At 45.8% G+C, this 17612-nt stretch overlaps 1 protein-coding gene across 1 annotated transcript in view; it reads right to left on the bottom strand.

The window, feature by feature from the left end:
• Nucleotides 1-17612, bottom strand: part of SNTB1 (syntrophin beta 1) — a 220599-nt gene that overhangs the window by 18067 nt on the left and 184920 nt on the right. The window contains exon 4 of the mRNA XM_045805722.2: nt 11031-11170. Within this exon, the coding sequence (XP_045661678.2) occupies nt 11031-11170 (140 nt within the window). The remainder of the gene's footprint in view (nt 1-11030; nt 11171-17612) is intronic.

Here is a 17612-nt window from a genome sequence, read left to right as displayed (position 1 = left end):
GGACACTAAGTAGTCGGTGAATGTCAGCTGGACATTAAGATTTTTTTTTAAAAGATTTTTATTTATTTATTTGACAGAGACAGCCAGCAAGAGAGGGAACACAAGCAGGTGGAGTGGGAGAGGAAGAAGAAGGCTCCTAGCAGAGGAGCCTGATGTGGGGCTCGATCCCAGAATGCCGGGATCATGCCCTGAGCCGAAGGCAGATGCTTAACGACTGTGCCACCCAGGCGCCTCTGGACATTAAGATTTTTTAAAGCCATCATGTGCACATTGAGAAAGGTAGGGCGTTAGGAGAGACTGTGTCTGCCAGAGTTTGTCCCATTCTGCCAGGAACAGCCTTTTGACGTTCCTCCCAAGATTCTTCCCAAAGATCTTTTCTGATCTGCAGTCTCAAGGGGCACTCTGAAATAGCTATTATTTATGTTTCAATTATTGTATATTTTAAGCTATTTGTGTAGTCTTAAAAATATGACCATCTGTCTCATCTGTGGCAGGGACCAAGTGGCAGCAACCAAGAGAATGGTGTCTCCCAAGAGAAGATGACTTTCTTACCCAGTCGGAAGAAAATACCGGCACCCTGGGACAGCCTTACAAGCTGCAATTCACACCCAGTTTCTAAGTTTTAACTGAAACTGCATGAGAAGCCCAAGAACATGCTTTGTTCCCCGGTTATAGAATTCAAACACACATTCCCATGGTTGGAAGCAAAGCCAAAAATTCCAGCAAGACTCTACATTTCCTATTATCTGGGAATATGAGCAAGTGAACCACTGAAAGGCCCATAAAGCATGAGTGGGGCAGGAGAGAATAAAGCCTTGGATTTGAGGGGACAGAGCAGAGTCAGAGAGCCCAGCTCGGCTCTCTACCAACTGGATGACCTTGGCAAGTTACCTACACCCTCCATGCCTTGGATTCCTCAAATGCAAACTGGGCATAGTCATATGTTGCTAAGGATGAAATGAGTTATGTGAAGACTGTATGGAAAAGCACCTGGAACGGAATATATAGGACGAGCAACTGTTATCATTAGTTCAATCAGGGCAGGACTTTTTGATTGTTCCCTGCTGTATATGTACAACTTAGAACAATTCCAGGCACGTGGCAAGCACTCAGTAAATATTTGTGAAATGAATGATTGAATGAATAGCCAGAATACAAGAAGGGCTCTTTTCCAAGAAGATTGTGATTAATGACTGCTATGAGATACTGAGACTTCTCTCCCATCCCAGTCTTCCATCCTCATGAAACAGTAGCTAACGCTAGAATCAAAGAACTTGGGTTTAGATCCACGAAATGTTCATTTCCAGATTAATTCAATCCTGGCAAAAAGTGATCTGGAAAGGTAATTGGGATGAAATGTTCTCTGGGATCAGCCTAATGTCCATTTCCTGTTTCTTCCTTCAAATCCATCTTTAGCAACTAGTGTTTTCAGCAGTGACTTGGTCGTTTAGGGGGTCAGAGTTACCTTGTTTTTGGTCTGGGAGTAGAAGGTGACCATTTTGTCAAAAAAGTGAGTCACTATGACTTCACACTCATGGCCAGCATGGATCCAGGCTACTTACATTTAATGAATTGTATATAAATGGGTCCCTCACTCAGATAAAAAGAAAGGGTGAAATGCTTTTAAATTACTTCAACTGTCCAAAATGGCTCACAAGGTGGGTTCCACCAGGCTCAGCGTGGCTGTGGGATGAGCCCACTCGCCGGTCAAATTCTTTGTTTGAGACTTGGGTGAACTTGGCAGTAAGAAATCCCCTCATTCCCTCAGGAGGCCAGGCAAAATGTGTCTCTACCAAGAACCGAGGTACCAGGCTGCACACAGTTTCTGCGTCCTCAGCTGTGCCCCTCTGCCTGCCTGGTGTTGAGAAAAACAAAAACAAAAAACCTGTCTCACCAAGGACGCTCATGCACTAATTTGATTGTGGATAGGTGTTAGAGAATGTTGCATAAAATGTTCCATACGAAAACATTATTATTAATATCCTTAATTAAAACAAAAACAGTTGCAGCACACAGATTCCGCCAAATTAGTAAAATTACATATTAGGTAACTGGGTTGCTAAGCAATATTGCATTCTCATTTTGCTTAATTGCTGTAATTAGCATCTCCCAGCAGATGCCACAAAGCCAGCCACCAAAAAAAAAAAAAAAAAAAAAAAAAAAGAAAGAAAAGAAAAGAAAAAGAAAAAGAAAGAAAGAAAGGAAAACAACTGGTTGGATCCCTTAAATGGTTCAGGTGCTCTTGAATACTTTCGCCCCCTGGCCAGCCTCATGGGGCCCAGCAGTCAACAGGTTGTCTAGGCAAGTGAGGGGAAAGTCACTAACAAGCCCACTTTACCAGGAAAAGGGGCCACACTCCAGCTTGTCAACTACAGGTAGAAAGGAAATTATAGTGAGAGAGAATATGAGCTCTTCAGGTCACCCACGGATTTAATTCACCCCCACACCCACACACTTGCCATGTCTAGAGATGAACAAGGCTTACTGTCTGATGGATAATCTCACATCATGACAGTCCAACGTATTGGAAAGTTTTCCTTTTAAGTTAATAGTCTTTTTATCACTTAGTGATCTTAGAACTTTTTTTTTTAAAGATTTTATTTATTTATATGACAGAGAGAGAGAGCGTAAGCAGGGGGAGCAGAAGGCAGAGGGAGAGGGAGAAGCAGGCTCCCCGCTGAGCAAGGAGCTGGATGCGGGACTCGATCCCAGGACCCTGGGATCATGACCTGAGCCGAAGGCTGATGCTTAACCAACGGAGCCATGCAGGTGTTAAACTTTCTTAAACTTTAAACTTTAAACGTTAAACTTTCTTAAACTTTAAACTTTAAACGTTAAACGATCTTAAACTTTAATTTTTAAATATATTTAAAATTTAATATTTAAATATATTTAAAATTTAAATATATTCCTTGAGTTTTCTGCTTATCTCTTCCATATTCCCTTATCCCATCCATGTTTTAATTAGTTCAACATATATCAGCATGAGTATAGCATATGTATTATAAAAAGATCTTCAAGAACTTCTCCACGGAAGGTAATGACCACACCTGTACTCTTTTACTGGAAAATGAAACCACGAGTGAATAACCTGAACAATTAACCTTTAAACACTTGGCTTTTAGCTCTCACATTTTGCACTTTTAAAACCCCCTACCGTCAGCACTTGGTACAATGCTGGCCCCGCACAGGAGACTGTCAACATTTCTTAAATTGCACTGCACACCCCTGCTCCGAGGAAGAAACCATCAACAGGCCCGCAGTGTCCTTACCAGTATCATTCAGAGCCAGCTTTCCACGGGGAGCTGAGAGGTTCCAATCTCCCCGCTTCCCTCCCCTTACAAACAAAGCCACACATTCTTCCTTAGCCCAGTCCTTGTATCTCAACGACTTTGATTTAGGACACCACCAGTCCCTGATAAATGCGGTATTACATGCGGGATCAAATTTGTCTGATGACTTATCAGTTATTCATATATTAATTTCAATCATTCGCCCAATCTTAACAATTGCTAACATTTATTAATCACTTACTAGGTCTCAGCCCTATGCGGAGCATTTACATGTAGTGTCTCCATCGGTCTTATCGGTAACTGTATGAAGCAGAAGAAACCACTGCCCTTCATAGAGATGAGAAGACTCGGATTCAGGGAAATTGGTATTTTGCCCAAGATCACACTGCAAGGCTAGGTCTCAGGATCCAACTCCTGGTTTGTCTGCTTCCAAAGTCCATGGACCCCCTCTGGTGTGAGCTGAGGGGTTCCAGTCTCACCGCTCACCTCTCCACCCCTCTCCCCTGCTCCTCTCCCACCCGACTCTAAGGAGCTGCTGGATTAAGAGGAAGGAGGGCGGGAGGCCAGCAGTTAGTGTGACCATGGGGCACACAGGATGGACGGATGTGAAAGGCAGACCGCCCTCCTTGGTGACGGAGTGTGGACCCACGGGCCTGGAGATCCACTCCCGCTGCCCTTGGCGCACGCTCACATTCCCTAACCGTGAAGAGAGGCCTCCCAGGCCTGGCATGAAAACCACGAGCTGACTGTCATTTAGTGTCGGACACACACAACTGGCCAAACTTCCCCAGTGGAAAGCGTTCCTAAGATTTCCGAGGCTGGCCTGAGGCCGCAGCTACGTTGAGCACTTAGAAACAGGTCAGTTCCTCAGGCACCAGAGATGACCCAACACGTTTAACCGAAATGCCAGCGTCTTGGCTCCCCTGTGGACTCAAAAGCGTGAAGGGCACATTCATCAGTTCCTGGTCTCCAGCGACCCCAACCCCTCCCCCGGGCCCACGGGTGGGAGAACCGCACTCAGGGCAGCGTCCCTCCCTTTGCAAGCTCTGTGCTTCCCAGTCTTTCGCCGACCGCTGGCACCGGGCGTGCAGAATTTCCAGGTTAAACCTCCCCTAGAATTTCAGAAATACCGCGACCTTAATCCTCACTCTCCGTAGGCCTATCTCACTCGCCAATTATGACGATGGTGACAAAAAACAACACACTTCCTCCATATGGGCAAGAGTACCTTTTTTTTTTTTTTAAATGTTCAGCAACATCAAATAAGCTTTGGCTAAGCAAAAAGATGTTTTCCCAAGGACTCACTAAAGCTGAGGGATGAGAATAGCTAAAATTACGTGTTTGAAAACTCCCCGAGCGCACTGCTATAAATTGGGCCACTGATGCACACAGACGCCATCCATGCTTGTCCGGGGGAGAGGCGACGGCTCGGAAACTTCTCCGCGTGGGGCCGGACCCCAGGAACATGTTGCAAACATTGCTGGTGCCACTGCTATGAAACACAATCAAATTTTCATCTTCCAGAAAAATATAAAATTAGATGTGCCTGGGACTACCAAAAAAAAAAAAAAAAAAAACCCAAACCTAAACAAATCAACTATGAACTGTCTGAGGGAGTAACTCGATTTTCGAAGAACCCTGTTTCCTACTGGCTCTGGCCCTGCCAGTTCTTGTGCAAGAGAAAAGACTGGTCTGACATTCTGCGAGATGCTGCCCAGCCCTGCTAAGGTGAAGGGAAGGGGACTGGTCGTTGCCCAAACCTGCTGTGTGCCACTCGTGATGCTAAATAAGGCTGTCCTTCTGTCACGGCTACACACCGAATCCTGCCCCACGGTCACCCCGTCGGTTCACAGGTTGAGGGCCTAACCCTGGATGTGTCTATATTTAGAGAGAGGGCCAGTGAGGTGGTCCTGAAGGTTAAATGAGGTCGTAAGGGCGCAGCCCAGCTCCAGGGCTCTCCCTCCCTGCACACATACACAAAGAAGCCATACAAGCAAGCACACAGCAAGATGGCAGCCACCTACAACCCAAGAAGAAGGCTCTCACCAGAAACCAGCACCCTTGGCACTATGGTCTTAGACTCATTAGCCTCCGAAACTGTGAGAGAAGAATTATCTGTTGCTTCAGCTACTCTGAGCTGACTGACACAGTCGTCATTCTGTCATTTTCATCCTCACTCTGCAGTGGACATTTTGATCCTAGTTTCCAGGTGAGGAAAGACGATCCGAGAGGTGACATGATTTGCTCAAGGTCACACAGCCTGCAAACTATGGGGCTTGACTGGGCAAACCTGGAATGTGAACCTTGGGCTGTCAAATCCAATACTGTGATCTTTCCTCTCCACCAGCAAATAAAGCTGTTGTTTTTATTTTTTAAGGAGATGGTTTTTCAGGCTTTCTGTTTGCTTAATTATTTTTATTTTTTTGCTGACAAGATGGGCTTTAAAAGATTTCTCCCAAGGTGCTCTAGTGATAACCTGTGCATTTCAGTTGCTCCCAAGTTTCCAGTGTGATGAAGTTGTTTTTCAAATGTGGCCAATGACTATTAAACCCCCAAATACAGAAAAGGTTAAAAAATAAGAGTGATAATAACTAAATTTATTTAGCACTTACCACGCCAAGGACTCCCCTACACACTTTACGTTATCTAATGTGACCTTATAACCACCTTATCAGGTAGGTACAAATGTTACGCCCATTACAGACGAGGGACACGAGGCAGTAAGAGATTACAAAATTTGGCCCAGTTTCCAAAGCTGGTAAGTAGCTGGGATTTGGAGCCATGCTGTAAGCTTCCAGAATCTGTGCCCCGGAGCATCCATGCAATGGAACGCCATGCAGGCAGTAAAATAAAGCTGCGGTAGTGTACATAGTATCAGCGGAAAATTCCTGTAAGATCATGTTAAGTGAAAAAGCAGGGCAACCAAACAGCACATTTTAGGAGCTTCTGATGACTCCGTGAGCACCGGATCCAGGACAGCCTTTGAATGACTTCATCGGCGGTCGTCACAACATGAGGTGAAACAGTGCTTCTGAAGGACCACAGGGAAGCACGACCCAAGTCCTCCTGTGACGTGTCCCTCTGACCGTGAACCCTGGGAGTGTGAGGGGCCGCAGAGCAGAGTCTCCCAAACCAGAGGGTCTCTAACTGTAGCCTGGATCAGAAACACCTGGAGGGCTTGTAAACCCAGAGAGGCTGGGGCCACCTCCAGTGCCTGATTCCACTGGTCTGCGGGGTGGAGCGTCGGCACGCCTAACCGTTCCCAGGTAGTGCTCGTGCCCACTGTGAGAACGCCTGGTCACAGCCATGGGTAGAAAGTCTAGGTCTCTGATGGCACCCACAGCCCTGTCCTCACTCCGTGGTGTGATCTGGGTGGCTACCTACTGTATGATTAAGTTGTCAGGAGAGCAAAGGAAAGATCTATATGCTCTACTCAACAAATTGGAAGAGTCACTAAAACTCCGGGGAATAAGAACATGTTCTTTCAGGAGGCTGCAGAGAACAGTGGTGAAAAAAGGTACATTCAGCTCGGGACATCTGGGTGGCTCAGTGGTTTAAGTGTCTGCCTTCAGCTCATGTCATGATCCCAGGGTCCTGGGATCAAGCCCCACGTCAGGCTCCCTGCTCATCGGGGAGCCGGCTTCTCCCTCTGCCCCTCCCCCTGCTCCTTCTCTCTCTCTCTGTCAAATGAATAAATAACATCTTAAAAAAAAAATAGGTGCACTCAGAATCTCAGGTCTATCTCTTACTAGCTTATGACTTATCCTCTTACTTCCTCAGTTTACTTATCTGTGAAACAGGAATAAAACCTATACCTTACAGGGTTGTGGGGGCTAAATGTGGTCACCCTGAGGACGACATCTGCCTGATGCTTGTGGAGAACACAACTCCTGACTCCAGAACCGGGCCCACTGAGCCAGAATCTCCAGGGTAGGGTCCTCAGAACCAGCCTCTTTAGTAAACAGCCAGGTGATTCTTAAATAGGGCATGTTTTGCAAAATCGGATAGAACCCATGTAAAGCCGCAGGCCTGGATCTAGGCTCCCTCCACGAAGGTCAGCCACTGGTTGATTAGCACCTGGGCCTATTTGCAAACAGTACCACCACGGCCTTCTTGATAATGTCACTCGGCATGATTAATCAGTAGACACCTGTAATAAAATTTCAGACGATGTGGCCTCTATAGCCATAAATAAAAATCAGTTGAACTGTACATTTTAGATCTGTGTATATTATTATTTATAAATCACACTTTTTTTAAAAAAGATTTTATTTTAGAGAGCGAGAGAGACCACATAAGTAGGGGGAGGATCGGGGGGAGGGAGAGGGAAATCATCTCCAGCAAACTCTGCGCTAAGCTTGGAGCCAAACAAGGGGCTCAATGCTGGGCTCAACGTGGGACTGGACGTAGGGCTTCATCCCACGACCCTGAGATCATGACCTGAGCCGAAACCAAAGTTGGACGCTTAACCCTCTGAGCCACCCAGGTGCCCCTATAAATCATACTTTAACAAAAGGTTTTAAAAAGAAATTTTACAAGTCATGAGTCCCCTTCTTTAGAAAAATGCACTCAAAGACAAATCCTGCTACTCGATTGGCTATGTGCTTAAGTGCTCACACAGGCAGGACACACTGCCGTATGTGACCGTACGGAACACGGAGCAAGGAAACGAGTCACCTGATGAACTTAAACACGTGGCCGGGGAAGCAGCCAGTGGAAGCCTGCGGTAACTTGGGTAATGGAAGGATCCAGAGTTTCCCTCTGACTTCTACCACCTCTGTCCATGCGTTCTCTGCTGGAAGCGAGCAGCTCAGCCCAGCCTCCCATCTCAAACAGCCAGCTTTGTCTGCCAGGATAGAATGGCCTCTGTCTTCAACTGCAGGGAAGGAACCCAGCTCCATACCCTGGAGCCACACAAGGACTGTGTCTCCCCTGTCTAATTATGGGATTCTGGCGAAGGGAGGGGTCGCTTCCCTCGTTTTCTCTTTGCTTTCCCAAAATCTCTGTCTTAGGCACATCTACGGGGCGGTGGACGGAAGATGACCACACTGCACAAGCCAAAGGGTCAGTTAGAAAACTCTTTCCCCAAAGTTGATCTGCACTGGGCTTTGGAGCGACAGCAGCATTTCACCGCTGCATCCTACGGATGAGGGCCCCTAAAGAGGGAGGCGGAGTGATTAGCCCGGGGAAGCACTCTTCTGGCGGGAGGAAAACTAAGATGGAAAGTCCAGCTCCCACATTTCCATCCTGGGGCTCAGCAGCTGGCGGCAAGTTAGCTACCAGCTCGAGGGGACGAAGTAAGAAGGAACAGCCAGGGCTGCTGGAACACCTTGGACATCCTCCCGGGCTCGCAGTGGGGGATCAGGGGCATGAATGAGCCTCAGTTTACCACTGCTCATAGGGCTCATAAACACATCCACCACCTGCTTATTCTGCAGGCCAGTGGTGAGGCTGGGCGATGTGGGAAAGAGGCAGTAAGCTGGGAGGTCAAGTACCGCCACTGCATCTCCTTTAGGTTTAGACGGTCGGCGCCGATTTCTTATGATGCACCTTGTTCTAAATAAGCTTGGTTCGCACTGAAAGGGTTTCCGTTTTTATTTCCATAGCAGATGCAGGCTCGTGGTTTCTGGCTGCTCGCGTGCTCTGCTCACAGCCCAGAGCGGCTGGACAGAGTGCCCCTGAGCCTGTCACAGTTACTTTTGGTGCCCTACCAAACCTACTCAGATGCCATTTGCTACTCCTGGGTACCCCTCCCCCGGAGCCACTGATGACCTGCTATGTAGACGGCCTGAAGAGCCTGCAAGAGGACCTCCCATCCAGGCAGCCTGAGCTTTGGACAAACTGCTGTTGGAGCATATCGGTCCAGTCACTTGCCCGAATCAGGACAAATTCGGAGCTAGTCCTTTATGCTCGAGGGTGGTACTGTCTAACAGAACTTTCTGTGATGATGGGTATGTTCTAGACCTGTGTCGTCCAACTTGATAGCCACTAATTACAACTACTGAGTACCTGAAATGTGGCTAGTGTAGACTGAGGCGCTGAATTTTTAAAAATCCTGAATGCATGCATGCATGAATAAAAAGGTGGCCTCCACGTCTGAATGCTCAGAAACTAGGAGGAGAAAGTTGTGCATGAAGGTAAGTTTTGTTCTCAAGTGGCCTGAGAGTTACCTAGAAACTTTACCTTACATAGACTTTTGTTCCTGAAAATCACTCTAAGAGGCATGAGTCCAATTTCTCTTAGTATCTGGAAGACAGTGATTATGGTCTGATCTTTCTTTGGTTCCAGTTGTGAGAATGTCTCAGAATTTGCACATCAGTGCCCGCGGGTGAGGGCCGTGGAACGTGATGGAGGTTGGGCTGAATCTGAATGGATCCCAAGACACAGACTGAAGCTCCACGTGAACGTATTAGGATGTTTGGATTCTGATTAGAGAGATTTTATTGTAAACATCGATAGTGCTTTCATAGCTACCCTGCCAAAGATTTTCAGGCTTGGGATACTCAAAAATTAAATTACGGTTTTATTTTATTTATTTTATTTTATTAATATCTAAATGATCTAGGTGTGGTCCCTGACCCCTGAAGGCCTCCTCTATTCCCCTTTGGGGCCAATAATTGCCTTCTTCAGGTCACCCTTGCTGTTCTCCATAATCACCACAAGTGGAAGTAAGAGGGCTTTGAAAGGAGTTTCAGCTCCACACACCATTGCCACTTCAATCTCATGTCTCCTCTTGCTCTGCTCCTGGGTCTCATTCTCTTCCCAGCACCTAAGCCGTGGCTATAACCTGTCTGGCACCTCAGTTCCTTCAGAATGGAGAACCCATCTTGTTTCTATCTCTTTCTCGGGACAGATGCCCCCAAACCTCTGTCCACTACGCTCCCTGTCTGTTGGACCAAACTCCTCCAGAGTTTGTCCCACACTTCAGTGACTCATTCCACAGACATTTTAGGGCCCCATATCGTCAAGCACGATGCCAGGGAGGCCATAAACATTGCGTTAGCATGCCGACCTTCTAGGTAAAGAAAGAGGGGTAGAGAAGTAATGAAAACTGTGTCCATTATCATAAAGCACATACACAAAGAGCTGGCAACAGGAGCCTCGTCTGGCAGCTGTCAACTACTCGGATCAAGACTCAGGTCTGATGCACTTTTGTGCTCAGAATACAGACCTTCACAAAGAGGATAAGCACACGATGCATTAAGATAATATGTCACATGAACAATAAACATGGACTGAAGGTCCTAAGAAACAGACCCTGGCAGCCCCATTTCCACAGGAAGCACCACACAACTGAGGAAGAACTTGTTATGGGGTCTCTTGTGCTGAGCAAACTGTATAAAGCACAGTAATAGTACACAGATGACAATCTCTGTGCCACAGGTGAAGACCCTTGCTTGACGATTCTACCTGAATTCCAAGATTGTAAACACATGGGCATAATTCCTCTCGAAGGAACTGGAGTGGAGACCCGGGAAGGTGACGGGGCGCGGACCATCTCCCACATGTCACCGTTCCTTCATGATGGAGAAGCAGTTTGTTCTCAGCGTGTTGCCCCATGCTGGGCCACAAATGCTAATTCATCTATCTGGATGGAAACGTGTGGCTATATTCTGGAGGAGCTCTCAGTTCCTGACACAACAGGAAGCAGAAATATAACATGCTGAAATACTTGTAATTGACCAGAACAGTTTCAAATGGCGAATATGTCACACTCAAACACAAGGCCAAGGCTACCTGGTGGCAAGAAGAGGGTATGTGTGAACTGGGCTGAACCAGGCTTCCTTCCTCCGCGGCATGCTGTCGTAGATTAAAAGGTCCTTCTCGGTCAGTACGACCAGCGCTGGCTTCCACTGCTTCTCGCTCTCCCCAGGCACCTGCAACAGAAAGCAGGACGCTGTCAAGTCACAGCCTGGAGGAGGGACTGGAAAGGAGAAGCTGCCGTTACCCCCCAATCAGAAGACGTGACAATAGAAGCCTTGGGTTCAGGTCATGAATTCAAAATGAGAAGAAACCATTCATGGTTGCAGGATCCTTGATTCTGGAAAATATGTTTTCTCAAGGGTCCTGGAGTGGATCGTCAACACAGCCAAGAAGCAGCCCAGCTGCCAAACGTCTGTCACTGTTTCTCACCTGCCAGTCAGCACTGCAATCATTATTTCAGAGGGGATACAGATGCTCGGGGAACACGCACTCCCAGACGGTTCTCTGGTAGAGAACATTGTTTTTATCATGAAACGGTAAGGTTTGAAAGCTTCTGAAGAAATACTCAAAGGCTCTGAAAATGTACTATGGAGGCAACTGTCCGTCTAGAGAGGGAGGAGACATCATAGCCCTTCATTTATACTGTCTCTGCGACCCGGGCACCATCTTAAAATTCTCTTAGTTCCACTCGGCACAGAAAATTCCCTAACTCTGGGGGTGAAATGACGTGGCAGGGATGTGAGAGGATTCAAACATCAAGTTGGATGTTTGGAGCAGGTGACCCTTGAGGTCCCTTCCAATCCTGGGAGTCAGGCAGCTCAGGGCTTATCTCATGAGCCACCCCCGCCTCGGCCTGGTGTTGATCACCCCAAAGTCTATATGTGTTCTACCAGTTATGAAAATTCCCTCCTTCCAAGGTGAACTCTGGGCCCCGCAATAAATCTTTATGCTCAGTGTGGAAACACTCAGTGTGTTCGCCTCGCTACTTAAAGCATGGATCATGTTCCAGGAGCACCAGCATCACATGGGGGCCTGGTAGGAATGCAGAATCTCAGGCCCGTCCTAGACCTACTGAATCAAAATCTGCATTTTAGCAAGATCTCTGGTGGCTCATTAAAGATTAAGAACCACTGCATTAGATGAGGTCAAGGTCGCCTTTGACTCTGGCAATTCAGTGAAGATTCAACCCTTTCATGACAAACCACAATCCAAAATCTATTCAAAATTAAGCTAGGCAGTAAGCTGAATAAATGATAAAGCTAATTTCTTCCATTTCTAGTCTTATCATTACTTTCCTAAGTGCCACAGTGACATCTGTATTGAAGTGGCTCTAAGACTGAATGATCAAAGCAGAGAAGATGTGCAGGACGGCGGAAGGGGTGAGCCTCGCAGGTTATGTAGTTTTATGCGCTTCCTGAATCGAAGTCCCTGCTCCATTATTTATTGCCCGGGTGACTTTGGGAGAGTTATTATTCTCCGTCCTTCTATTTCCTCATAGATAAGGATAATATCAGATACAACAGCAGTTAAGAGTGTTGTCTCTGGAGCCAGAATGCCTAAACACGAATCATAGCTACTCAATGTACTAGCTGCGGGATTTCAGCCAAGTCAGCTCATCTCTTTGTATGTCAGTTTCTCTACCTGTAAAATAGGGAAATAATAGTACCTATACCAGAGGATTATGGTGAAGGTTGAGTTAAAATGTCTAAAGTGCTTATGACAGGGCAGAATAAGCACCATTTAGAGCCCGTTAAGTAGCATGTGCCTCATAATGCTAGAGTGGAGATTAAATGAGATGGTACCCGGGGGCGCCTGGCTGGCTCAGTCAGTAGAGCATGTGACTTTTAATCTCAGGGTGGTAAATTTAAGCCCCAAGTTGGGTGAAGAGCCTACTTTGACTAACAACTAACTAACTAACTAAATGGAGACAATGTATGTAGTGTGCTTAGCATAATATCTGGCAGATGGTAAGGCCCTCAGTGAACCATAGGGTGGGAAAATTATAGCGGACTCACTGGTTTCTAAACTTGTCAAAAGGAATTCTTTGGAAATGGCAACAATATGACAAAGTACGGACTTTCCTGGGGAATAAGAAATATAAGGAAAACCAAGAATATCTTTGGTGCTAACAATTTCAACTCATTCTTTTCCCATCCATCCCAACGTTCTGCCAGGAAGAGGCCATTACACAATGATCATGCACCCCTTTCAACAATTCCAAATAAAAACTCCCTTTTGGGGTGTCTGGGTGGCTCAGTCGGTTAAGTGTCTGCCTTTAGCTCAAGTCATGATCCCGGGGTCCTAGGATCAAGCCCCATGTCAGGCTCCCTGCTCATCGGGAAGTCTGTCTCTCCCTGTCCCTCTGCTTCCCCCCCCCCCAGTTATGCTCGCTCTCGTTCCCTCTCTCAAATAAATACAATCTTAAAAAAAAAAAAGCCCTCCCTTTCTAGAACGAAGAAACCACTGTAAAGCTATTTATACTAGAATATGAATGACTACCTGACTTATTTCTCCCATTATGCACTTGATACATATAAAAGAAAATCCAGTTTTAGCCTATTGCTTTTTCCAACAGAACAAGAGCATCCTTAAGAGATCAAAATGAATTGTTACAGAAAGCAATGTACCAGACCCCACAAGGTAACCAAGCTATGGTCTCAAGACATAGTGTTTGGGGGGTTTGGAATAAATTTTTTCCAGCTTCTACATTACACTTAGTAAATTACTTTTCCAGTTCATTAAATCAGACTGGAAAAGCTACAAATGATCCTCCCAAAGTGCCTATCTTACTTACCTAGTCAGATCTGATCCATTAACTCTGACTGGGATCATTTAAATATGAACACAACTAAGCATCCTTCTTCAAAAACAGTATTAAGTTTCCAAAATAAACCTTAACAGTGGATGCCAAAAGTAGAATGCAGACCTGTGTAACAGTAGAATCACCAGGGCACCCACGTGTCAGAGAGTATACAGAGGTATGAGTAATTCTAAAGCCCTAATACACTTCGTGGTTTATTAAAGAATGCTTCATGGCTTTGTTAACTGTGCTGTGAGAATACTCCGTGGGCATTTCCCACAGTTTCTGTGTGCAAAGGTTTCATTTTAATACTATGTGAACGCTTGGAGCTAGAGATTTGCCCATGAGGACAACCAACTTTCCAAGGAGAAAAATATTACGTTGAAAACAGGTTTTTAAAACCATTCTTTATGCCACGTGAGCTGACACTGCAAAGCCTTTCAAGAACACTGTTTTTAAGGCTGGAGTATTTGTGCTGTTGTTCAGTGACAACTTCCATTACAAATTCAAATTTTCTGGCACCCAAAGATTCTCTGGCATGAATGCAACCATTCTGGGATGTGTCTACATTTTATTAAAACGAGGCTCCTGAAACAGATGTGACAACTCCCATCTCGATCCCAGCTTCCTGCCATCAAATGCCACAGTGGTGTCTCAGGAACTGATCATGTTTCTCATGAAGGCGGCGAAGGGGAGACACAGAAACAGACACACAATTCTGTAATGACCCTGACGCACAACTGGTATGAGCTGAATCCTGTCCCCTTAGTCACTTCGGCAGAGCATGAGAGAAAAGGTTTACGAAATGACAAGAAGAATTTGAGAGAGTGGAAAGAAGTCACTGGTAACAACTGAGGGAAGCAGAAATAAATGTAGGAAATCCACACATTGTATCTCTTAAACTTACAAAATGTTATATGTTGATTCTATTTCGATCAAAAAAAAAAAAACTGAGGGAAGTAGAGTCATTAAATCCTCTATTTGAGACAGGGCTCATAAGTTATCTACGTCAGCAGCTTTCAAACTTTTAAAATTCTTTGATCATTCTGATCAGATTAAATCACAGGTCAAAGAACAAAATACAGAACAATTGAAAGAGGCTCTGTGTGGGGTTACGGCCTGGTTGCGACCCCAGACTTTATGTCTTTGTCCTACCGCCAGCCACACCTCTTAGGTGTGCTAGGTTCCTAGCAACCACTGGGATACAGTTTGAAAACTGTTGACTTTGTTTTCTCTAAAATACCTAGAATCTGCAGATTATTCTCAAAGAGACAGTTGTACCCAAACCTCTCAGTACCTTTTTTGTAGATATTTCCAAAAAAAAAGAATACTAGGCAAAGTTGTAATGATGAAATTAATTAATACATTCTTTGTATGGTGACCGATAGTAACGAAACTTAGTGTGGTGATAATTTCATAATATACATAATTGTTCAATCACTATGTTGCACATCTGAAACTAATATGGTATTGTATGTCGACTATACATTAATTAAAAAAATGGTAGATATTCTAATTACCACATCAAAGTAGGAATAAGTGTATATCAAACAAAAGAGCTGAGTAAACTTGGGCAAGAATTAGTTGCCTTTTTGGGTCTAATGTCCTCCCTGGCCAAAGAATGGGGTAAGATAGGGGCAGCTGAGTGGGGCAGTCAGTTAATTGTCTGACTCTTGCTTTCGACTCAGGTAGTGATTTCACAGCGTCCTGATCTCACAGTCCTGAGATTGAGCCCCTCCCCGTCGGGCTCCATGCTCAGCACGGAGTCTGCTTAAGACTCTCTCTCCTTCTCCTCCTCTTCCCCACTCTCTTATCTCTCTAAAATCGATAAATAAACCTTAAAATAAAAAAGAATGGTGTAAGACAAAGTTATTGCTAACGGCCTTCTGATTTGAAAATCAGACCATATTTTTCAGGTGAAAATTCCATGCTACCAGGCTGGGACTGCTATAGCTACTAGGTCTCTTGCTTTCTTACCTCTTCTGTGTTCTGTGGACTCTGTTCATAGGGCAAAAAAACCCAATGTATGGATCTCCGCTCATGCCAACTCGCTCTTCCTTTTTTTTTTAAAGATTTTATTTATTTATTTGACAGAGAGAGAGAGACAGCCAGCGAGAGAGGGAACACAGGCAGAGGGAGTGGGAGAGGAAGAAGCAGGCTCTCAGCGGAGGAGCCTGATGTGGGGCTCGATCCCAGAATGCCGGGATCACGCCCTGAGCTGAAGGCAGACGCTTAATGACTAAGCCACTCAGGCGCCCCCAACTCGCTCTTCCTAACATGGTTATTTTCTATCTTCTCCTGGAGCACTGGGTGGCAGGGACCGCTCAGAGGCTTCAGAGCCAAACGGCAACGTCTTCGAAATCTGGCTTTGCCACTTCTCAGCTGAGGGATTTGAACAGATTTCTTAACTGCTGTAAGCACTTGTTCACTGATGTGTAACATGCCGATAATGGCCCCCTATGCATATTTTATGAGGATTAAATGAGACAATGTATATAAAGCACTTCCCATATGGCAGACACTGGGAATGTTAAACTCTCCCCATCACACACGTCCTGCACATGCCTGCTTGCAGCTACCCAGCTCAGCGAGGAAGGTCTGGATGTGAGGCGAGTGACTAATAGCAGAAGAAAAAAAGTTCCCGGAGAAAGAAGGTCAATCGCAACTTTTGTTTGGGAGATCATAGCTATCTCGGCAACTTTTTAATTTAAGTCCTTTCACTTCAGATTGCTAGGAATTTAGAACAAAGGACAAGATACCAGGGTAATAATAATTAGCAGTTATCAACTTCCAAATGCTTTACAAACATGAGATAATTAATCCCTGCACAACCCTCAGAGAGGCAGATAAAGATCCCCTCCACTTCACCAAAAGGAGAAGAACAAGTTTCAATGTGGCCACGGGAACACAGGGAACACACTAACAAGTCGCAGTCTGCAGCCCTCTTCCAGCTGGTCCCGCACAACCCCGGGACCCAGTGGGCGGGAGCCAGGTGGGACATCCACACCTGGACGCAGAGCAGAATGGAAAGGAAGAGAAGGCAGAGGAGAATGGGAGAGGGGACTAGCCAGCAAGAGTAACAGGGTTCGGTGGGAGCCTCAGCTCCCCTGGATTCGCTGTTGGATTAGCTTCTCTCCTCTCACACAACCCCCAAATTGCTGGCACCCAGATCACATGGTGAATTCAAGGGTGGCTTACAGCGGGGAACAGACAGAATGAATCCAGTTAGTTTGGTAGATGTCAAGACAATGCTGAGAAATGTTAGAGAAAGCAGAATGAAGATAAGGAAAGAGAAATATGGTTTGACTGCAGGACATTTAGGGAGGGTATAATTTTTACATGCCAATGTTCCCAATAGCAGGAGTCCCCAGTTTCAAATATGTCCCCTCCTGCCAAATTCTGAAGCTGGCTCTGGAATTCTATAAGCCATATACAATAAAGCCCCAGATTCAGGGTTCATAAGTAGAACTCTCACTAGAGTCAACCTACAAGTTGGTGTAGCACGACTCTGGTCCTTGTGTTCTGGATAAATCACCTGGGGGGGGGGGGGGGGGCGGCAGGACCATGCTCCCTCTCAAGGCTCTAGGAAAGAATTCTTCCTCGCCTCTTCCAGCTTCTGGTAGCCACCAGTGTCCTCTGAAGCTGCGTCAGTCCCATCTCTGTTTCCATTGTCAACAGACTTTCTGCGTGTCTTCACGTGGCCTTCTCATCGAGATACCTGCCGCTGGATTTAGAGTCCCCCCTGATTCCAGTATGAACTCAACTACATCTGCAAAGGCCCTATTTCCAAATCAGGTCACATTCTAAGGTCCCGA

This window comes from Ursus americanus, chromosome 9, assembly GCF_024610735.1.
Source record: "Ursus americanus isolate L20-20 chromosome 9, mUrsAme1.1.p, whole genome shotgun sequence".
NCBI classification, from domain to species: domain Eukaryota; kingdom Metazoa; phylum Chordata; class Mammalia; order Carnivora; family Ursidae; genus Ursus; species Ursus americanus.
This window is presented reverse-complemented; position numbering and strand designations above follow the sequence as displayed.